Below are 23,702 nucleotides of genomic sequence, written 5' to 3' on the forward strand. Positions count from 1 at the left end.
TTGTGTGTGTGTTGGGTAAACAAGTCACACTTTTTTGCTCTGGAGGGGCTTGAACCCTCAACCTCCCCTTTCGGAAGGTGGAGGAGATGCCACCCAAGCCAAGGCAAATAGCTAATTCGAGAAAGAACTAATGTATATTAAGATGAAGCAGTTGTCTCCTACTTCAAGCTCCAATGCATTTTATGGTTGTGAGAGATGCATTTCAGACTTTATGGCAACAATTATCAAGGAACAGGTAATTTCATATCAAATATCAAAACATCAAGATTATGTGTAAAATATCTAACAGATATTTATTGAAAAAATTTATAAAAAAGTGACATTATTTCAGAGATCTCTAATTCATCTCCTATCTTTAGGTACACCCCCATACACATCTAGCTTTTATCATCTATTGTACTAGAAGACTAAAAATGGAGCATGATACAAAAGGGGTACCTGGGTAAAACTTGGGTTTCCCTTAGTATGTCCTATGATAATACAACAGGTTCAATCATCCATATGTCTCTCGAATACTGATGAATTGTTCGATCACTGCTGAACTTGTATGAACCAGCTGTGTTCAAGATTGACATTTTTGTCCATTTCTGTCCAATGAGGTAAAAAAAAAAAAAAAAACAAAGAAGTTAGGTGCAGATAGCAATAAACTGATGACCCTAGATATGCATGTCTTTGTACAAGTGGAACATAGATTTGAAGTTCCTTTTGAATTGAGGGATCTAAAATGAATGGATTTAAATTGAATTCTTTGATTATTGCTTAAATGTACATTCAATAGTTCAGATTTATGTTTCAATAAGATGCATAAATTATTTGGGAAACCCAGAATTAACGATTGGAAATAATAAAGTGAAAGGAATCCTTTGAGATTCATGCCAATAAAGTTTCTGCTTGCACAAGGATCCTAGTAAAATGTCTTCCCTAACTCTACCCTAACATGGTCTCAAATCCAATTCCACCAACCAACTTTGTATTTGAATCCGAAACCCCTTCATTTTGAATCCACTCATCCAAAAGTACCTTAAAGGTACATTTGATAAATGAATGCATTAGAAACGAAGGGATTAGAAGTTTGAGTAAATGATTTACTACTAGAATTAAATTGGAGGCAAAAGTAGATGTTCAATAGAGGTATGGGAGCTATATTGTACTATCATTGTGCTAGAATCCTTAATGGCGTTGATTTCAAATAAAAACTTCCAACTTGCTATTTATGATCTATGCATACAAGGCTCTCAACTTGCTATTTAGCTTAAATTAATGGGTCATGATGGCGAATATAGTGTGCATTCCTTTATTTTGTTCGGCTCGCGGGAAAGCGCCGGTTCCGCTCTCCGGGTTGCGTGGAATGGTGGATGGTTGAATAGAATAGTGTGGGTGTGCGGGCGTGCAAGGAACTACAATAGTTCCAAAGTAGAAATCCAAACAGTAATCCAGTTGGAAATTTGTAGGGATCAGACGATTGTACGAAGGTCTGGAATGACCACCTTCAAAGGGTCTTTTTTGCCTTTGAACAAGAATTTCAAACTATTCTATGGCTAATGGAAATGAAGACTGTATTGAAGGTGCAAGGCTGGAAATTAAAGTAATTTAAAGTGCACAACTGGAAATTTAGAGACATGGAAATGCAGTGCTCGGCTGGAAATAGCAAAAGTAGTGCTGGACTTAACTCAAGCGTTATGAGAATTCATCGCATGGAATGAATGCTATACAAGATAGCAAAGTGCTGGACTCAACTTAAAATGACGTACATTCATTGCTGGAATGGAAATAGATGTACTGGCAAAATGCTAGGTTTAGACATAGTGCAAACTCATTGTTGAAATGAGAGATACATGAAAGCAAAGATGCTTGTGTTGATGTGTTGTTTAGGCTGAGCAGGTTGGGTTTGCAAACTAGCCTTAAATGCTCTATTTATAAAGCTTTTCATGCATGCAGCAGCTTGATGTGGCAACTCCAGTGACTGCCACGTGGCCAAATTTCGGACTGCCAAGTGCCCCATGCTCTCTTGGCAGTTGTAACTTGTTCTCTTCTATCTTCTTCTTGCTCTTTATTTCCTCTGATGCACAATCTCAGGCCATGTTCTCCACAGTCTTCCATGAACTTGTATCATGGGTGGTTTCTGGAATGAATTTTTCCACTTGTCTTCTTCACAAATTGACACACATCCCACGTCTTTATGTTCCTCTTCCGTCTCCCGCGAATTCCTTCTCCAATTTAGACACAATTTAATCATCTTAACCCCATCATCCATAATCTACGACAACCGTTCTCAGTTAGTGGTAGTAGTTGCATGAAACACCACCACTTTCAACTGATGCATTCGTAATGAGTCAAGTATCCCATGTTCCTTTGTGGTCTTTCTTTCTGCAGAGTCCTTTCTTCTGTATAATTTCTATATATATCATACATGTATATAGAAATTATACATACATCCACGTTCCCTTGGCTTTAGGTAACCTCTTCTAGTTAGATTTTCTTCCTTTCATGGCATCGTGTCCTCCAAAATTGTAATGGCTTCTTCTCATCATGGATGTGTATCTGATATAACATATATATATGTATGAATATATATATACATCCACGATATAAGTCATTGCCCATGTTCCTTTCCTTTGCGACCCACACTTCCTTGACTTTGGTAACTTCCCTTAACCAAACTTCCCTTCTTGATTCTTAGACTCCATGACGCCATGAACTCCTAAATTTCAGCGTCCTTCTCATAGTGGATTGGCGTCCTCAATTCTTGTAACTTCCCTTCTTGAGACTTTCCTTCCAAGTGCAGAGTTTATGGCGTCGTGGCTTCCTTCAGAATTTCAATAACTCCTTTATCCATCGTGGGCTGTATAAATAAATAAATAAATATATATATATATATGTATAGATATATATATATATAGAAATATATCTTATATTTCTGGAAACAATCACCCCACTTCCTCATTGCTTGATTTAGTCAAAAGTAGTTATTGAAAACCTCCTAGATTTTAGGAGAAAATCCAGCCCCACGTCTTGCTTAGTTAACCTTGATTTCGTAATTAAATGGAAAATTTAATTGGTATCCTATAAGAATAGGATTTTCCATGAATCTTTAATAAAATCAACTTCTTAAAAGAATTGATCTACCGTGGCAAGTTCAGTAGAACTCGCCACGTGTTAATAAACCATTGGTTGGTTGGCCTTGACTTGAATATTTATATGAGGTTGCACTCATGATAGTGACTCTATGCCACCTTTATGTATTTTTAGGACATTATATTCAAAGTTGGTAAGTACTAACAGGACTCGCCACTTTCTTTTAATTAATAATTCCATGTGGTGGAATTTATCTTGATCAATCATGCTTTGCTTCCAATGAAACCACCTAGTTTTAATATTCCAAAGGAAATTTTGTCAGAGTTCTGATCCGGCGTGACAAGTTCCATTGGAACTCGCCATGTACCTCTTCTCTATTGGTAGACCATATCAATAATTCCATGTCACACCTTCCTCTTTTGGATAATTAAAGTATTAATCCAATGTGGCAAGCTTGTTAAAACTCGCCATTTCTCATCTGTTGGGCAAAAATAATGGAGTAAACATATGCCCCCCAAATTCCATGCCGTGTGGAACAATTTGATGACAAGGCATGGGATTTGAATATTCGCCATCATGACCCATTAATTTTTCAATATAATCATCATGGTCATTTAACTTCCAATACTTAATACAGCTAACTCCTCGGTTCCTACCATATTAATCTTCTTCTGCCGCCAAATCTTTAAAAATGCCGTGCATCCTCAAAAGATCTTATCTATTTATGGCTCCTAACCAAAAAATCCCATTACTTCCTATTTTTGAATTTCAAAATTCCAACTAGGCTCCTCTAAATACATCCTTGGATTCTTGAAAACTCAAGATAATCATTAAGGGAAAGTTTCTATATAAAACGTGGCTGCTCCTTCGGCTTCCTCTGTAACAAACTCTTCTACCATTGATTCCGTATTCCAATAGGAGTCCTATCCATTTATGGCTTTGAACTGTCAGACTTCCCAATCCTCGTTATTTCCCCTTTTGAATTTTGAAATTCTTCAACTAACAACCCTCAAAAGGCGTATCTAAACTTTAACGCCTCTCTCATTGCTCCTATATATATACACCTTTCATCCTTATCATTTTCCCACAAAACCTTTTCCTCTCTCTTCTTCTTTCTTCCTCTCCAACCAAAAAAAACCCTAAAGGAAAGGAAATCTCAATCCGCGAAAATCACGAACGACGGCTCCTAAGAAACCCTTTAAACAAACCATTAGCTCATCTCTGCCAGCCCCTTCCGTTCAAACTAAAGTCAAGACTCAAAGCCATAGCCACCAAGTTCAAATACTCTTGAAGTCCTTAAACACTGCTAGGCTTCATCTTGAGCCTCTGGTTCACTTTAAAGATTCTTCAGTTGGACTGGGTCCAGCTTTTACTGAAGTAGCTCTTTCTGAATTGGCCGAATTCTACCTTTCTGGTAAGTCTCTTCTCCCCTTTGATTCAAAATTTCCCTTTATCTCAAGGAAAGGAAAGAAAGTGAAACCCTCTTTCAGCATAAAAAATTGGCCAACATACTGTTCATCTTGGTCTTCTTGGGTGAGTCGTCTTTCCAAAGATGAAAAGATTTCTTCACAATGGAAAAAACAGGGCATCTTTGATATCATTCAAATTAGAAAGTCCTCCATTACGCTTGATCCAAACCTCCTCTTTCCAGCTCTCTTCTTTTTGTCTTCAACCACCAATTCCCTCCACCTTAAATGTGGAATGATGTCCCCCACTTTGAGAGATATTTGTTGCATTACAGGTCTTAAATCCCATGGAGATGATGTAAGTGCCACCCTCTTCATTGAGCAATTCCTTTTTCCTACCAAACCACTAGAAGTAAGAAATTTATCTCCTCCCACCTTCCTTTCATCAAACACTGTAAGAAAACCGGCCCAGTTCAAGAAGATGTACACATTGCTTTCCTGATCTGTTGGCTTTCTGGCCATTTATTGTGTGTTCCATCTAGTCAAGTCACAAAGGACTTCATTTAAGTGGCAATTTCCTTAGCCAGAAATGGAGATTTGGCACTGGCTCCCCTTGTGCACTCTCATTTGTACAGAGGTCTAAATGACCTATTTGCTTCAAAGTTTTCAAGGTTCCAAGGCCACTTCTAGTTATTCTAGATGTGGCTTAAGGTGTATTTCCAAAATAGAACTTCACCCCTAGCCACTCAAACTGGAAAATCCCTTCTGTGCCATTCTTTGGCAACAACAGATACTTCTCCTTTCAGCTTTGCTGAAAACTTCGAATATTTCTACAATCAATGTGAGACTGGTGACGATGGGTTCTTTGATCCATTTACCGCCATTGGTTGCATGCCATCATGGTTGGTTCCATCTCCTGGAGTGTCTACCAAAAAACATTCTGAGGAGTGGAAAAATATTTGGGCTAGCTTTCTTCTTGCCTGTGACCTCCATTATAGCACTGCCCGGCCCACTCTGAAAAATAGCTTCTGCGGCATTGAGTTCTACAATCCAGCTCAACTGGCTAGACAAATGGGATTCACTCAACTAATTCCTTTGCCACCTTACAAATCTTATAACAGATTCTTCGACCAACTTGTACGGCTCACAGATGCTGAGCAATTTGCAGCAATTGATAAAGCTTATGCAGCGGAAAGGGCAACTTTTAATTTTCAAGGCCATACTAGCAAGCCTCGATCAACCAATGAATTCGATGTATGGTGGTCAACTTATATTTCTTCCACCCGAACAAAAAATCATAAGGCTGTTTGTGATTCTATATTGGCGTCTTTCAAGCCCTTGTCTCCAAGTATAAATGTATTTATTGTAAGTTCCCTTTTCCATATTTCCTTTTTGAAATCTGTCAATCTTCTATATACTGAGATTTGGTAAATTTTAGATGGAGAAGAAGAAATACTCGAGGAGAGTGAGGAAGATGAAGGTGGAGAGAAAACCACTGTAGTAACTAGCAAAATTGAGGGTGTAGCCGAAAGTGGTGATGTAAGTATTGAAAGTCTTTCCTTTTGCAGGGACTGGCTATTGTCAAAAAGGAATTTCACCCCCAATTCTCCTCTTCTGATGAAAATTCCTCTGATGGTGAAGTTGGTATTTCCAAAGGGAAACCCATTACTCAGCATTCTAGCAAGGCTCTCAAAATGCGTAGCCCTTCTAGAAAAATTGTGGGAAAAGTAAAAAGGAAAATCATATATGATCTGGAAAAAGCAGAAGAATTCAAACAGCCTAGAGACTCTCCAAAACTAAAAAAAATTAAAACATCCAAGGAAATTGTTTTGGTAAGTCTCTGTCTTGGTTCCTTCCGGTTTCATCACTTAGAAATGTTTATAACTCCCTTCAGACTTAACTAACAGGGCTCTTCCATGGGACACAACTTTATGAATATCCACCTAGACCAACAAATTGCACGAGGAAAGGATTTAGACCTTCAAGCTTCAATTATGGAGAGTTTAACCACTAAAAGTGAGAAAAGTCTGCCCATTCCAAATCCTACTATTGGAACATCCATTCCTTTCGGTACTGGTGGAACTTCTACAAGCCTTGCCCCTTCCATTCCAGAGGCAAGTCTTTATACTTTTAAACTTTGCCTCCTTTCTTTCTTTCTATCTAATAAAAACTTGTCTTTACTTCAGGCTACCCCTTCTTTGTCAACATCAACATCTTTCCTGGTGCAGAGAAGAGCCTTTCCAGCATTGGACGATCTTTACAAAGTGATCAAGGCCACCAAGTCTTCCAGTACTTCTACCTCAAGTACCAGTGTCCTCACGCTTCCAGGACCTTCAGATGATGCTATCATGGTAGCCAAAGAAAAACTATTGTCTTATCTTGCTCATGATGTAGAGGATGTTGTATCTTTCCATCAAAGTCTAGCTAGCACCATAATCACCCTTAAAAAACATTCTGGATTTCCTGAATTTGTCCAACCTTCCTTAACCAAACTGCAACATCAACTCCAATTCATTGTTGCTTATGTGAGCTCCAGTTCTTCCACAATTGCTAAGTATGAGAAAGAGGCTAAGCTCAAAGAGAAAGCTCTTGAAGATTTCCAACTTTCATTAGCGCGTTAACCAGAAATCAAATAGCAAGCTGAAAAACTCATGGCCAAGAAGGAAGAGTTGAATGAAGAACTTGCGAGGATTCAAAAAGAATTGGAACAAGTTGGACATGAAGAATTCGAATTAGATCAAACAGCTAGTACCCTTGTCAATGCATCTAAGCCTTTAAGGAAGGAATGGGAAAAGCGGGTTGATGAGTTTCCCCAATTTAAGGATGCTAAGGTTAGAGCATTGGCTACTCTTGAAGAAGCAAGGAAAATTTGGATGGAACATGGAGGTGTTCTTGCTTCCATTTGATGTGGTTCTTTTATGTTATTTCTGTGGTTGTTCCTAGGAAAACTTATGGTTGCTACTAGGAAATAAGTAGATTGCTTTTGAAATCTTTTGTATAGCCAGCTTTTAGGATTAGCGGCCAGTTTTGGAATATGTAATGAAATCAAGTATCTAATGGAAGTGATGTCCGTTTCTCAATTCTTTTGCATGTGTCTTTTGTATAATTATACGAAAAAATTTCTAAGTCATTGAAACTGGAAAATTCCTTCATATATTAACAATAAGGCCTAGTCATCAAATGACTTTCCATAACAAAGGAACTCAGAAAAAAAAAAAAAAAAAAAAAAAAAAGAAGAAAAAAAAAAAAAATGCTTAACATGGAAATGCATGTATATACAAGCAAGATGAGTAATTTCCAAGACGAATAAAACCTGGACCATGTGGAGTAGCCTCTGTTCCATGAAATGTTCCACTACTTAGGAAATTAGCTGATCTTGGAAATCCAACTAAATCTGCTTCATGTCCTTAGCCAATGTACTTTTTCAAGTACTTAGCCTTTTCTTCTTAAAATGAATTCTTCCTCCATTCTGATTTAGCTATCATAATGGCCAAAGTGCTTCCTTTCCAACTTTCTAGTTTACTTGGAAAGGACGGTACCAGCCACATTATGTGGCCGGTTGTAATACTGTAGCTTGCCAATCTTCATAGATGGAAAGGTGGTACTCTTTCAGATATATACCATTTACAGGATGCTTGTGGGACCCTCCATCCATGTTCATCAATCTGTAGCCCCTTTTCCAAGGACTCTTTCCACCAAGTAAGGACCATCCCAATTAGGTGTCCATTTCCCATATTCCAAGGTTTTAACTCCAGGTGGAAATTTAACATGCCATACCAAATCTCCTTCAACAAATGTCTTTGCCTTAACCTTCTTGTTGTATGCCCACATAACTTTCTTCTTTTAAGCAATAATATGCTCTAAAGCATTGAGACAGAGTTCATCAAGGTCTTCTAATTCTACTAACATGGCATGGTTGTAGTCTGCTGGAGTAAGCTTATTTTGGAAAGCCACCCTTGCAGACCTAATGGTCATTTCCATTGGGAGAACGGCATCATGTCTATATGTAAGCATATATGGTGTGACGCCCGTACTTGATCTTTTTGAATTCCTGTAAGCCCAAAGGGCCTCAGAAAGTAGGTGATGCCACTCCTTTGGATGATTCTTAATCATCTTAAGGATGTTGAGAATTACTTTGTTGGAAGCTTCTACCTGTTCATTTGCTTAGGCAAAATATGGAGTAGAACTGATTACTTGAACGCCACATTCAGCACAATAGTTAATAACTTCGCTTCCAACAAAGGAAAGGCTTCTATCTGTTGTGAGAGTCTTTGGAATTCCAAACCTGTGTATAATGTGCTTCTTGATAAAATTAATCACTGTTGACTGTTCACAGGTCTTTAATGGAATGGCTTCCACCCACTTTGTGAAATAATTCGTTGCAACTACCATGTAAGTATGACCATCTGCAGATGGTGGTCTTAACTTTCCAATGAAGTCCAAAGCCCACCCTCCGAATGGCCATATTTTCACTATTGACTGCATGTTTATAGCTGGAACTCTTTGGACCGGGCCATGTTCTTGACATACAATACAAGTTTTTGCAAACTCTATGCAATCTTTCAATATGCCTTTCCAATAATAACCGTACTTTCTAAGAAGCCACCTCATCTTCATTCCAGCTTGATAAGCTCCGCATATTCCAAGGTGTGATTCTGCCATCACTCTCATGGACTCGTTCCTGCCAAGACATCTTAGAAAGAGTCCATCTTCTTTATTCTTTTTGTAGAGATCTCCATCAATTAAAATATAATATGGTGCCAAAAGCTGAACTTTCTTGTCCACATTGGCACTAGGATCTTGCAAGAAATGAATAATTGGTGTTCTCGAATCATTCAAGTCTAATCTATCTATATCAAAATTGAAAATCTACTATGTCCTCTTGGCAGGTTTGATTCTTTCTGGCTCGTCAGACTGGAAATGACCTGCCATCTCATACCGTGACTCTACAAAAGGGAGAGTCCTTCTTTTGATTGTAACCAAGGTCTCTTCTACACCCCGTGGGACTTTTACTCGAGAAGCTAATTGTGCTAGATCATCAGCCTTCGTGTTCAAATGTCATGGCCAATATTTGAATTGGAAATCATCAAACTAACAAAGTAATTCCAAGGCCAAAGAGTGGAAAGGCCTCAAATGCCAATTGAGACATCTATATTCTTCAGAAAGTTGGCTAAGTATCAAGTTGGAATCTCCAATAATCTCGACTTTATCCACCTTTAGCTCTAGCAGGATTTTCAGTCCAATAATTAGTGCCTCATACTCAGCTTCGTTGTTTGTACACTTGAAATCCAAGAAGAAGAAAAATGTGGTTTTTCTTCCCTTTGGTGAAACGATGACTATTCCAGCTCCTCCTCCATCATGAGTGCTTGATCCATCAAACATGAGAGTCCAAGGTGTATAGTCAAAGTAGAGATTATCCACCTCGTCACATACTTCTGAATCTATCTTGGTAGAAGGATGATTTGCTAAAAATTCTGCCACCGCCCTTCCTTTGACCGCCTTTTGTGGAATATATTTGAAAGAAAACTTCATTAAGGCCAATGACCACTTTCCAATACGTCCAGTGATCAAAGGCCTCGAAAGCATATACTTAATCAAATCTGTTTGAGAAATTATATACACGGCCACTGGCAACATGTAGATTCTCAACTTCATAGCCGCATAATATAAGGAAAAACACAACTTTTCAATGGAAGTGTACCTACATTCAACTGGAGTGAGCACCCTACTTAGATAATAAATGGCTTGCTCCTTTCCCCATTCATTGTTCTGGGCTAGAAGGGTTCCAATTGATTCATCGGCAACAGATAAGTATAATCTTAAAGGCCGCTTCTTGATTGGAGGCATCATCACTGGAGGGTTGGCCAGGTAACTTTTCGAACCTTCAAAAGCTTGCTGGTGTTGTTCTGTCCACTTTAATTCCTCAGCACCTTTCAATTTCAGCAATGGGGAGAAAGCATGAGTCTTTCCAGCATGGTTGGCAATGAACCTCCTTAAATATCCAACCTGGCCAAGAAATCTTTGTAGTTCCTTCTTTGTGGCCGGTGGCTTTGCTTCAATAATTGTCTTTGCTTTATTTTGATCTATCTCAATACCTCTTTGATGGACCAAGAAACCCAGGAAGTTTCCAGCTGAAACCCCAAAAGCGCACTTCAAGGGGTTCATCTTCAATTTATGCTGCCTCATTCTTTCAAAAGCTATCTTCAGATTATGGAGATGTTGAACCTTGGCCGAGGATTTGATGACTACATCATCAATGTAGACTTCCAAGAAATGGTCAATCATGTCATAGAAAACGGCATTCATGGCCCTTTGATATGTTGCTCCGGCATTCTTCAACCAAAATGGCATGACAACCCATTCAAAGGTTCCAATGGATCCTGGACATCTGAAGGCTGTATTAGCAATATCTTCCTTTGCAATATAAATCAAGTTATACCCGGAATGTCCATCCATGAATGAAAGGATTTCATTCTTGGTAGCAGAATCCACCAACTGATCAGCAACAAGCATGGGGTACTATCTTTTGGAGTTGCAAGATTTATATTCCGGAAATCCACACATACCCTTAATTTGCCATTCTTCTTAATAACTGGAACTATGTTGGAAATCCAGTCAACATACCTGGCGATTCTTATAAAACCAGCCTTGTGCAACCTTTCTGTCTCTTCTTTGACCTTTAGAACAACTTCTTGGGACATCCTTCTTGGAGGCTGCTTGAAAGGCGTGAAACCTTCCTTGATTGGCAGCTTATGTTCTACCAGTTCTCTGGAAAGTCCTAGCATTTCCTCATACGTCCATGCAAAACAATCTTTGTATTCTTGAAGTAAAGAAATCAACTTTTCGCTAAAAGTTGGTTCCAGAAGCTTACTGATGTAGGTAGGCCGAGGATTTTGCTCCGTTCCAAGATTGACTTCCAACAAGGGATCTTGCACTTCGGCCTTGAGATCATCTAACTTCATTGGCACTGCCTTCAAGTCTGTCAGTTGGATAGCATCCAACTTGTCTTCAGTATCTTCCATAATCTCCAACAAATTGGTTGAAAATGAAGTATTGGCAGCTGCAGTCCTTTCCAACCGTCGTTCGGCTAGATATGCTTTCAACTTGGCAAGGCAACAATTAACCGCCTGGCCAAGTATTCTATCTTCTTTAGGCTTCTCTTCTATAAAAACTTTTGTTTGAAATATAGTACCGAACACCGGCCTTGGGTAGAATTGTTGGCCTTGGTGTTCTTTGAAAAAGCTCCCTTACATCCTCTTCTGTGAGAGTTCTCCTCGTGGTGGCCTTCCTTGGACGGCCCTTGCTATCATTTCCAATAAATCTGATTGGAACGAATTCTTCACTGTATAGATCGGCATCTGCATGGTAGACCCTTGCCACAAATGGCCGGTTATCAGTCTCCACTACTTTTACCTCATCTCCATCCCAAAATATCAACATTTGATGGAGTGAAGATGGAATGCAAAAGTTCGGGTGAATCCATTCACGGCCTAAAAGCAAGTTATAGACCGCTGTAGACTCAATGACAAAGAAGGCTGTGATTGAAGTTTTATCTCTCACCGTTAATTCCAACGATAGAATACCTTGTGTCTTCACTATTCCTCCCATGAATCCACTAATGGATACATCAGTTGGAATGATGTCTTCAGGTGAATTTCCAAGCATACGCATGACATTGACTAGAACATCGTTCAGTACTGAACCATTATCTACCAGAACTCTTGCTAAAGGCCTCCCTTCCACCAGTACCTTGATATATAAAGGTTTGAGCTGCTGAGGCATGCCATATGGTGGCTTTTCCAACACAATTTTCTTTGGTTTTGTGGGGCTATTTTCTTCAATTACAACCCCTTTTAATTTCTGGAGATGCTCAACTTCTTCTTCAAAAACCTCTTCTATATGGATACCATTATTCGGTTCCATTATAAATGGCTCAAAACTAGACTGTCCAAGGCTTTCCATGGGAGGACTTGTATCTACTACATCTTTTTCCATTGAAGTTGGCTGATTTGGCTGTGGCTCAAAAAATAAAGGAAGAACCACTACCATATTACAAGTAAACTCACCCAGAAGGCTGCCAAAACAAATCTTTTTGCTGGAACTGTTTGTGATTTCCATATCTGTTTTCTCTTTTATAGGAGGGTTGTCTGTCATCAAGGAATTTCCCACTTCTGAATCAAGATCTAGCAAATCATCAGGATCTCTTTCCTTTCCTTTAGCTGGAAGTTCTAATAAATCTGATGGCTTGGTAACCTTCTTTAGCCAGTTGGACCAACCATGGTCATTCTCCCATAATTTTCTTTTGTCAACCCTCTTCCTTTGCTACATTCGCTTTTGTGTGCGAGTCAAATAGGAATCATCATGAACAGGAAATTTGGGATAATCAAGCCTCTTGGCCCTTTTCCACCTTTCATTTTGCGAGGTAGGAGGCTTAACCATTCTTGGACGAAGATGCTCATTTCCCTTTCTGATCTATACTTCCGAAGCCAATTTTAGCCTAGAATACCCGTCACCTTCAGAGGTTCTGCCATGCCACTTGTTGCTTTCATACCTTCTGCTAGGAAGAGGTCTTGCCTCATAAGGAACCCTACTATTTTCCAAACTCCTTGGAAAGAATTCTGGTTTCCTTGCTGATGACCTTCTTTCTGTATGGACTCGGCTTTCCTTCTCTGGAATGGTTACAGTAACTGTGTTTTCCACCTTTTGGAAAGTCAGCTGGTCATGGACCTTCCTTTTCTGACCTCGGTCACTATTGGAGAGCTTCTCATCCTGCTTCTCTTTTGGAAAGTCTTTATGGCAATCTTCATTTTGAATTTTACACTTGGGGCAACAACCTTGTTGGATTAAGGCAATCTAAGCCTCTCGGAGTTGCCTTTCCAACTCAGCCACTGTCTTCTCCATAGATGCTGCCGCCTTAAGAATTTCCAGCTTTCCACTGGCTGCTGGATCTGCCGAGTCCACCTTCTTTTTGGGATGCTCTGGGACCAGAGAAACGACGTTTGTTGCTATGACCTTGGGGAAAGGATTTCCATCCACACCCATTACTTCTGACTTTTCTGGAAACTTCAGCCTGTCATCTTCAATTGCTTTCTGCACAATATTGCGAATAGGGCTGCACACGGTCCGGTTTGGACCGGATTGGGAGTATTTTGGGACCAAACCATTTGTAACGGTTTCACTATTTTTGAAACCAGATCGAACCATAATGTCCATGGAACCAAACCAAACCAAACCTCGAAAAACCAGTTTGGTTCGGTTCGGTTTGTCGATTTCAGTTAATTTCCTTTTTATTTTATTTTAATTTAGAGGGGGCAAAGTTCAAAAAAAAAAAAAAAAGAATTTTAAGACGAAAAAAAGGAAAGAAAATTGAGATATATTTGAAAGGAAACGAAAGAAAATTGAGATATATTTGAAAAGGGAAATTTGACTTTTTTTAAAAGAAATTTAAGAAATTTAAAGAACAAAAGAAAGAAAGGGGACACGTGAGAACTTTACTTGATTTAGGTTTAGGATATTATATATATATATATATATATATCATATAACATAGTAACGGTTCGGTCCAGGTTAGTCCGGTCTAGCACGACCCTAAACCAAGACCGGACCGAAAAATTATGGTTCCATAATTTTGGGCCCAGGACCAGACCAAACCGCTATACAACTAGCCCAAACCCAATTTAATACGGTCCGGTCCGGTTTTTCGGTTTATCGGATTTTTTGAACACCCCTAATTGCAAAAGACTACACAATTGTTAGTGAAATGGCTCCACGAATTATGAAACTTGCAATACTCTTTCTCAGCTATTTCAGAAGTTGATGGTAGCTTGTTGCCAGTTGTGAAAATTAACTGTTTGTCAGCCACAAGCAAATCAAAAATTTGCTCGGCTTTGGAAATATCAAAGGAATAGTTCCTGGAGGAATCAATGCCTTTCCACTTGGAACCAGAAGCAGCCTGCAAGTTACCGTTGCTGATTTTGGTTTTGCCAAAGCCTCACAAGTATAGGCCTTCTTTATGTTGAGCACGGCTATATTAACTTCCAAATCTCCCTCTATTTCAGTGGCAAACACCTCATAGTTAGGATCGCGATAGTAAGTGCCTTTGGAAGAAGACTTACGGTCTTGCTCTTCATGAATGAGGTCTTCATACTTGGCCACTCTGCTGGCCAAGTCAAACAAATCATGAAATTGCACTCCTTCAAACTTCTTACGAAGTTCAAATTCCAAGCCATTGACAGCCATTTTCACACTCTTCTGGTGGCAAGGACAAATTGCGTTTGTATTTGGCCCTTCTGAATCTGGAAAGGAAGCTGATCACTGATTCTCCAGGTAACTGATGAAGTCTGGAAAGGTTTGCCATGGACACCTCAGGCTCGATACTATAGAACTGAGTATGGAACAAGTCTTCAAATTGCTGCCAACTTTTGATGGAGTTGGCTGGCAAGTTGGAATACCACCTAAAAGCATATCCAGTCAATGTATTTGGAAACAAGCATACCTTCAGCCATAGATTGGCTGCTGCTTCTCCACATTGGACAGTGAAACGGCTCATATGTTCCAATGTGGATTGTTCGCCCTCTCCATTGAATGTTGTGAATTCTAGAATTCTGAAATTCCTTGGATAATCAATTTCGTCAATGAACTCCGGATAAGGCTTTCTGTATGCTAGTTTCCCACCCCTTCGAGTTAAGCCAAATTCCTGTAGGACGAATTCTGCAAATTAGCCTCTATCAAGTGCCATGGGCTATGGAAGGTTGTTATCTTGCCTCCCTTGAGGTTGATTGAATCCTTGATGCCCCCCACCTGCCATTGGCAGTGGGTTGGCGTTAGAAGGGTTAAACCTCCAATGGTTTCTTCGTCCTTGGTCCGGAAATGGCTCCCTTGGAAAATGTTGCCCCCCAACCGCCATAGGAATGGCCATGTGTGGCTTTGAAAGTGTGGTAACTGCGGGCTGAATGTTCATAGGTGGAATATTCTGCTGTCCTTGAGGAATATTGTATGGCCATGGTTGGCTAGACTGATCATGCCATGTCTACTGTGGGAATGCCATAAATGGGAAGTTTTAAACTTGCTAAGTGGCTGGCATGGGCACTGATTGTGGAACGGTCATCTGTGCCACAGGAGAGGTCACAGGTGCAGCTGGAATGTACGTCTGTGAAATTGGAAGGGACTGCATCTGTTGTCGAGTTGGAAGGAATTAACCTGCATGTTGTTGAGAGGAACTACCTTCAACAAATGTGGTTGGCCTGCTAGCTTGGAAGGCCGACTGTTGAGACCCTTTAAAATTGTTTAGTCGAGGGGCCATACCTTGGTACGAGCTTCCAAGAGTCCGTTCCAACATAGACTCGAACCTTTGAGAGATTCGGTATACCATTTCTTCTAACTTCCGGTCGTTAGTAAGAGCGGCTTTTGCATGATCCTAACTAGCCTTAGATTGGTCTTGCGCAACTCTGGCTAAGTCTTGGACGACTCTTGCTTGGTCTTGCGCAAACCTATCTTGTTGCATGGCCATCATGCAGATATTATCCATAATGGGTCCATTTGCCATTGTTTGGGCAAACTTTTCCACCATGTCACTTTCATCAAGTGCAAATCGTGAACCTTCAACTGGAAGTTCACTGACTTGCAACTCTTCAATCTCGACAGGGTCTTGGACAGACTTGCCTTGCCTTTTTCCACTGGCCATTGAACAATTTGTCTAGATGTCCTGCCGGGCATGCTAATATGTCCGGCTCGCAAGAAAACGCCGGTTCCGCTCTCCGAGTTACGTGGAATGGTGGATGGTGGAATAAAATAGTGTGGGTGTGCGAGTGTGTCAGGAACTGCAGCAGTTCCAAAGTAGAAATCCGAACAGTAATCCAGTTGGAAATTTGTAGGGATCAGGCGATGGGAATGACCACCTTCGAAGGGTCTTTTTTGCCTTTGAACAAGGACTTCAAACTATTCTATGGCTAATGGAAATAAACACTATATTGAAGGTGCAAGGCTGGAAATTAAAGTAATTTAAAGTGCATGACTGGACATGTAGAAACATGGAAATGCAGTGCTCGGCTGGAAATAGCAAAAGAAGTGCTGGACTTAATAGCGTTACGAGAATTCATCGCATGGAATGAATGCTATACAAGATAGCAAAGTGCTGGACTCAACTTAAAATGATGTACATTCATTGCAGGAATGGAAATACATGCACTGGCAAAGTGCTAGGTTTAGACATAGTGCAAACTCATTGTTAAAATGAGAGATACATGAAAGCAAAGATGCTTGTGTTGATGTGTTGTTTGGGCTGAGCAGGCAGGGTTTGCAAACTAGCCTTAAATGCTCTATTTATAGGCCTTTTCATGCATGCAGCAGCTTGATGTGGCAACTCCAGTGACTTCCACGTGGCCAAATTTCGGACTGCCAAGTGCCCCATGTTCTCTTGGCAGTTGTAACTTCTTCTCTTCTATCTTCTTCTTGATCTTTATTTCCTCTGATGCACAATCTCCAGCCATGTTCTCCACAGTCTTCCATGAACTTGTATCGTGGGTGGTTTTTGGAATGAATTTTTCCACTTGTCTTCTTCACAAATTGGCACACGTCCTACGTGTTTATGTTCCTCTTCCGTCTCCCGCGAATTCCTTCTCCAATTTAGACACGATTTAATCATCTTAACCCCATCATCCATAATCTACGACAACCGTTCTCAGTTAGTGGTAGTAGTTGCATGAAACACCGCCACTTTCAACTGATGCATTCGTAATGAGTCAAGTATCCCATGTTCCTTTGTGGTCTTTCCTTCTGCAGAGTCCTTTCTTTTGTATAATTTCTACATACATGTATGATGCATATAGAAATTATACATACATCCACGTTCCCTTGGCTTTAGGTAACCTCTTCCAGTTGGATTTTATTCCTTTCATGGCGTCATGTCCTCCAAAATTATAGCAGCTTCTTCTCATCATGGATGTATATACATCCACGATATAAGTCATTGCCCATGTTCCTTTTCCTTTGCGCCCCACACTTCCTTGACTTTGGTAACTTCCCTTCTTGATTCTTAGCCTCCATGACGCCATGAACTCCTAAATTTCAGCGTCCTTCTCATCGTGGATTGGCGTCCTCAATTCCTGTAACTTCCCTTCTTGAGACTTTCCTTCCAAGTTCAGAGTTTAAGGCGTCGTGGCTTCCTTCAGAATTTCAATAACTCCTTTATCCATCGCGGGCTGTATAAATATATATATATATATTTAGAAATATATCTTATATTTCTGGAAACAATCACCCCACTTCCTCGTTGCTTGATTTAGTCAAAAGTAATTATTGAAAACCTCCTAGATTTTAGGAGAAAATCCAGCCCCACGTCTTGCTTAGTCAACCTTGATTTCGCAATTAAATAGGATTTTCAATGAATCTTTAATAAAATCAATTTCTTAAAAGAATTGATCTACCGTGGCAAGTTCAGTAGAACTTGCACGTGTTAATAAACCATTGGCTGGTTGGCCTTGACTTGAATATTTATATGAGGTTGCACTCATGATAGTGACTCTATGCCACCTTTATGTATTTTTAGGACATTATATTCAAAGTTGGTAAATCCTAACAGGACTCGCCACTTTCTTTTAATTAATAATTCCATGTGGTGGAAATTATCTTGACCAATCATTCTTTGCTTCCAATGAAACCACATAGTTTTAATATTCCAAAGGAAATTTTGTCGGACATCTGATCCGGCGTGACAAGTTCCATTGGAACTCGCCATGTACCTCTTCTCTATTGGTAGACCATATCAATAATTCCATGTCACACCTTCCTCTTTTGGATATTAGAGTATTAATCCAATGTGGCAAGCTTGTTAAAACATTTGTCATCTTTCCATTGGGCAAAAATAATGGAGTAAACATATTTCCTTATTATTATTATTATTTATTTATTTATTTTAAGCAAAGAATACTTACTTTCTGGTCTCTATATGCCTCATCAACCTTTTGTTGGCACTCTATGTAACTGGGGAAGTCCTTGCCAACGAGAAAATAATCAGCACGGCCATAACCTTCATTCCCTTCCAAGGATCCCATCAGCTCGTCGTAGTTGTAGGGACCAAAAATACCACTTCTGACATATTCCTTGACTTCTTCAAATCGAGGGTCGGGTACAAACTACATTTGAGATCATCATAGATCAAATATACAGAAATTATGATTATAGTTCCTTTCTTTTCCTCCCCTTTGCATGAAAATTATAATCCTGTCTTGGGTTCTCTTTTAACAAAATTTGCATTGTTCTGTCACAATCCTGGAATCCATTTTATTGAAATTTCACAGCACCACAATGAAGTAGTGGTTGCTTTTGTATTCATTCAAAGGTTATCAAAGAGAAGGTCAGAAAGAAAAATTGAACTCTGCCTTACTAAGCTCACCTTTCCCTTGGCTCTTTCTTTCCGTAAACCGGCAATTTCATGAGCATGAGCACCAAAAAGAAAGAAGTTGTTTTCTCCAACCTCTTGCCTTATTTCAACATTGGCCCCATCTAAGGTTCCAATTAGGATGCAGCCGTTCATTGCAAACTTCATATTGCTGGTGCCACTGGCTTCCATTCCAGCAGTGCTGAATAATTTTGGAAACACAGATATTTTTGTGAATGTGTTGTTAAGGTATACTATGTGAAACTCAATGACCAGAAAAAGGAAAAGCCAAGGAAATAATAAAAAGTTGAAGTACCTGATATGTTGGGAGAGCTCACTGCCTGGAATAAGTATTTCTGCAACACTGACATTGTAATCTGGGACAAAGACAACCTAAAATAAAATAATTATAAGTGAGTATCAACATCTAGCGCATGCTATAAATGCACATTACATTTTTAGTCTTATCTTCAGCATTCAATCCTTTTTTTTTTTCTCTCTCTCTCTCTTTTGGGTACTGTATGATGGTCTTCATTTTGCTAAGAAAACAATCCAACTCCTAGAAACCTCTGCTCAGTACCAGAATGACTTGCGACAGATACAATAGTAATGCGACTAACGCCCAAGACGGTCTATTTTCCAAAATAATGCCACCAATCGACAGAAAATTTTAAGTTGATTTTGATAACCATGATGGCATAACTGTGCAATTTCAGCCCCATCAAAGAAATGAGACAGAGTGAATAATCAAGGATGATGATATGCCATCTGTTTGCTATATAAATAGCACAAATAGCATCTCTAGTTCTAAGATGTGTATTGCACAATAAATCGGTTTTTATGATAGTCAAAGTTGTATTCATTTATAATGTGCTAGAAATATGATATGGACAGAAGTTGACCAGGAGGATTTATAAGCTATCTTTCATCTTTTCATGGGGAAAGTGGGGAGTAAATATTGTAACCACTGTGTAGCTACCAGCAAAATAATTCAATAGGCAGGCTCTCCAGTTTTAGTGTTGCACAATATCATTTAAATTCTCAAGTCAAAACTCCATGAAGTATAAATAAAATTATAGATAACAGAACAGTAAAGAGCATGGGATATTTAAGTCGTCATTATCTATACTTATTGGCCGAAGAGTACCTTCAAAAGATCACCTATCTCAGGATCATGGTTTACAGTAGTCCCCACATCAGTGATGAATTTCACAATCCTCTTGGCTTGGACATATGTAGCAAATGCTTTTCCGCCAAATACACAAACTCGAGGAACAAAGTTTGCTTCTCTCTCCTCGGGAATCATTTCTTTCATCTTTTTATAGCGATAAACAATACCCATGATATTTAATAATTGTCGCTTGTATTCATGGATTCGCTTCACCTGAAAATGCATACCATTTTTACCTTTTAAGAGGAGGACAAAGGAGGAGAAGAGGCTGAAGATGCAATTTAGATAATTGCGGTCATAAATATGATTTGTGTGAACAAAGGCAATGCTAAATCGATTCTAATGCACAGTGACGTTGTGCATCAATTTCACCAACAATTGAACTTTGATGTCAGCCACAAAAAATATAATAAAGGAAACTATTTTTTTTTCTCTGCCTCACTACCATCCATTTGCAGCACATGAAAGCCAGTAATTTCTGGATGCACAATTACTTATCACCTTTTTTTTTGTTTTTTTTTCTGGATGCACATTCATTATTCTAGAGAATGAGAAAGAGCACCTACCTGTTCTATTGAAAGGAACCTATCAGTTCTAGGAGTAACATTGGTATTAAATGTCTAGCTCATTGCATTTTGGAAAGTAATTCTTTCAACATCTTAGAGGCTGTTTAATTAAGTTTTATCTCTGTCACTGCCAACAACACATACAGTTCACTCCATCCAGCTCCTAAGGAGGAATTACCACCTCCTCTCCAGGAGTCTGATGGAAGAGGAACAAAAGCAGCATGATGACATAATAGTCACAGTGCTTCATTCCTTTATCAACAACACTCATGTCGTCAAATTATCCAAGAGAGAAAATGAACCTATAAGAACAAATAAAAAAAGATTTAATCATTAGGGAATGACCTGTACATCAAACATTGCTTCGGGGCTGACGATATACCCAGTTTTTTCTTTAAGGAAGGACGCCACCTTGATCTTGTTTCTCTTTTTTGCTTCCCTCCATTCAGATTGGAGTTCCTCATTATCAGCAAACTGTAAACAACTCTGACTTGTCATGTTATAATATGATATTCTACTTCATTTCTTCAATGTAAATGTGTATTAGTGTATATAAAGAGTAGATGTAGAACCAAAAAGACCAAGTATATGCACATTGCACAGAATGTGCCACGATGGTTTATGTTGGAATATACTTATAAAAAAAAAAAAAAAAAAAAAAGGCTTATGTTGGAATATCCTGGAGCAGAACTCCCTACTCACTGTCCCTGAAACAGAAGAAGTGTGTTGCCACATAGATCTATCTTGCACTAACTTTGAACGGGAGGTGTCCAGCAAAATACTTGTATCACAACGGTTAAGATACAAATTTAATCTATTTTTGTCTCTTAAATGAAAGAAAAACTTATGATTTTCAGTACAAGATCTATGACTTTTTTTAAAAGTATAATTTAAACATGACACACTAAATGGAAGCAGCATGAAGTAGCCACAGAAATCTACAATTGGAACTCCAAATATCACGATTTTAAGTTTCAGAAATTCACATCTTTAGCCAAATCGAAAAGCTAAGGCCGATGTAAATGTGATTAGGCTTTACTTAACTGTTGAATGCATGGTGATCAATTAAAAAATTTCAACTTTTTATCTAATCCCCCCCATGTAATTTACAATTTTGAAAATATTAAATCTGAGAACACAACATTGTCCATCCGAATACATATCCATCAATAAGCAACATTAGCCTATAAAAACAAAGGCCTTTCAACCTCTGGAGAAATTACTAACAATTATTGGAAAGGAAAAAAAGAAAAAAAAGAAAAGGAAAGTAAAATTGACTTATCAATATCTTTCAAGTTCAACAAATAATCAATTTTTTCACAAATAATTTATATAACTATAATATCTATAGACTAAAATATATATTCTATTGCAGTAAATTTTTTAAATTAAATTTTCAATATGTGCACCTTACAATTGCTTGCAATACTTGAACAGATCGGGGAAAATCTTGTTAAGAAACCGTTCTTTCATTTCTATGCATATCAACTATATTTGAAAAACCATAGTGCTAGCACCACACCCCTAACTCAAAAAAATAAAAATAAAAATAAAAATAAAGAGAGAGATAGAGAGAAGAGGGAAAAACAGTACTCCTGAATAAATAATAAGCATCCACTCTCCTGAATATACAAGTAGTATCCATTTTATTAATCATTTCCCAATATATTTATGACTAAAAGCATATGTTTTTTTGTTACATTATCAGAAGTTGAGAACTAGAAATAAAGGGTATGCATGACTTCTTATGCACTTCAACTTATTTCAAATTATCTAATGTATGTATGTAGAGACACATATAAATAACCCAGCACATATTGACTAATAAAGGTAGCTTGCACTCTATGAAAAACTATGTAGCACGATCGTATATAATATGCCTTGCCATTATCTGATCCTGCAGGGGTGACCCTCTTTGAGATGGATCATGTATATCAAATATTAGACAATGACCAAAAGATTTCACTTATAGAATAGGGATATTCTTTTTCTATTGAGTATTCAATCAACTTCTTGAAATGAATGTTTAGCAAATTGAAACAATTGGACAAATAATAATTTTGGATAGACAATCTACCTTTCGAAGTTCTACCAATTTCTCAGTGTTTATCACCCAGTCTTCTGGTCCAATCCACTTGGATATAATTGTACTTAGATTTGGATTGCAAAAGCGAATCCATCTTCTTGGTGTCACCCCATTCGTTTTATTTTGAAATTTCTCAGGCCACAACTGCAAAGAGCATTATGTGTGCATATCATCATTGAGGCAGTGGGAAGTGCATTTCACCATCTTGAGAACTTCAAGTGATGTAGTTCAGTTCTATGATTTTAAGATAAGAGGAGGAAAAAATGTCCCACCTAGCTTGTTACCTTATAAAATTCATTAAAAACTTCCCTTTGAACTATTTCACTGTGAATTTCAGCAACACCATTTATTGCATGCCCACCAACAACACAAAGATTAGCCATTCGGACCATCTTTGGCAGTTTTGGATCTGATTCAAAAGTCACCTTCATTTTATTCTCACCGCCCTTGGATTCCTGCCCTTCAGATTGATCTTCTTCATCAGTAGGTTCCAGTGCTTCATCAGAACTTTCATCTTCTTCAACAGAATCAACAACAGGGTTTTCCTCTGACTTAACAAGCAATTCTGCGGCAGAGGCAGGTAACTCAACATTATCCAGAATTCTCATTTGTTTCAGTTTTTGTTGCAACAAGTCAAGGTCGTCGGTACCATACTCAGAGATTATGGTATGAATTAGCTGGATAAATAGCAAACAAATGAGGATTGAAAAAATATATATATATATATATTGAAGGGGCAGAAAATCTCACTGGGCCGAGGGCGACCCAGCCCACCCGTTTGGGATTGGCCCAGTCCAACCCCTGAGTCCATCCACGTATACATCGGGCCCGACCTTTAAAATAAACGGACCCGAGGCGAAGACCGGGCCCGTTTACGCTGGATTTGGAATCCAAAGGGGAATTAGGGTATTAAGCAGTGTATGATAAATAGGGAAAGGAAGAAAAGAAAGGGGGATCTTTTTGGTGTAAGAAAGAAAAAAGGAAGAAAAGAAAGGGGGATCTTTTTGGTGTAAGGAAGAAA

General features: G+C 38.7%; 1 protein-coding gene across 2 annotated transcripts in view; it reads right to left on the minus strand.

Moving 5' to 3' along the window:
• Positions 1-267: 267 nt before the first annotated feature.
• LOC132294807 (alpha-1,4 glucan phosphorylase L-2 isozyme, chloroplastic/amyloplastic-like) overlaps positions 268-23,702 on the minus strand; it is a 28,823-nt gene continuing 5,388 nt past the window's right edge. Inside the window, exons 8-15 of one of the 2 annotated variants that reach the window (XM_059792807.1) lie at positions 22,966-23,358; positions 22,673-22,825; positions 20,941-21,069; positions 20,006-20,242; positions 19,175-19,251; positions 18,874-19,060; positions 18,413-18,613; positions 268-587 (exon numbers count right to left, since the gene is read on the minus strand). In XM_059792807.1, the coding sequence (XP_059648790.1) occupies positions 471-587; positions 18,413-18,613; positions 18,874-19,060; positions 19,175-19,251; positions 20,006-20,242; positions 20,941-21,069; positions 22,673-22,825; positions 22,966-23,358 (1,494 nt within the window). In that variant the 3' untranslated portion in view covers positions 268-470. The remainder of the gene's footprint in view (positions 588-18,412; positions 18,614-18,873; positions 19,061-19,174; positions 19,252-20,005; positions 20,243-20,940; positions 21,070-22,672; positions 22,826-22,965; positions 23,359-23,702) is intronic. The other variant, XM_059792808.1, reaches the window with a different exon arrangement.

The sequence above is a fragment of the Cornus florida genome, unplaced genomic scaffold (genome assembly GCF_030987335.1).
Source record: "Cornus florida cultivar Cherokee Brave unplaced genomic scaffold, ASM3098733v1 CherokeeBrave_3.0.0_Hap2_Chr02, whole genome shotgun sequence".
Lineage (NCBI taxonomy): Eukaryota > Viridiplantae > Streptophyta > Magnoliopsida > Cornales > Cornaceae > Cornus > Cornus florida.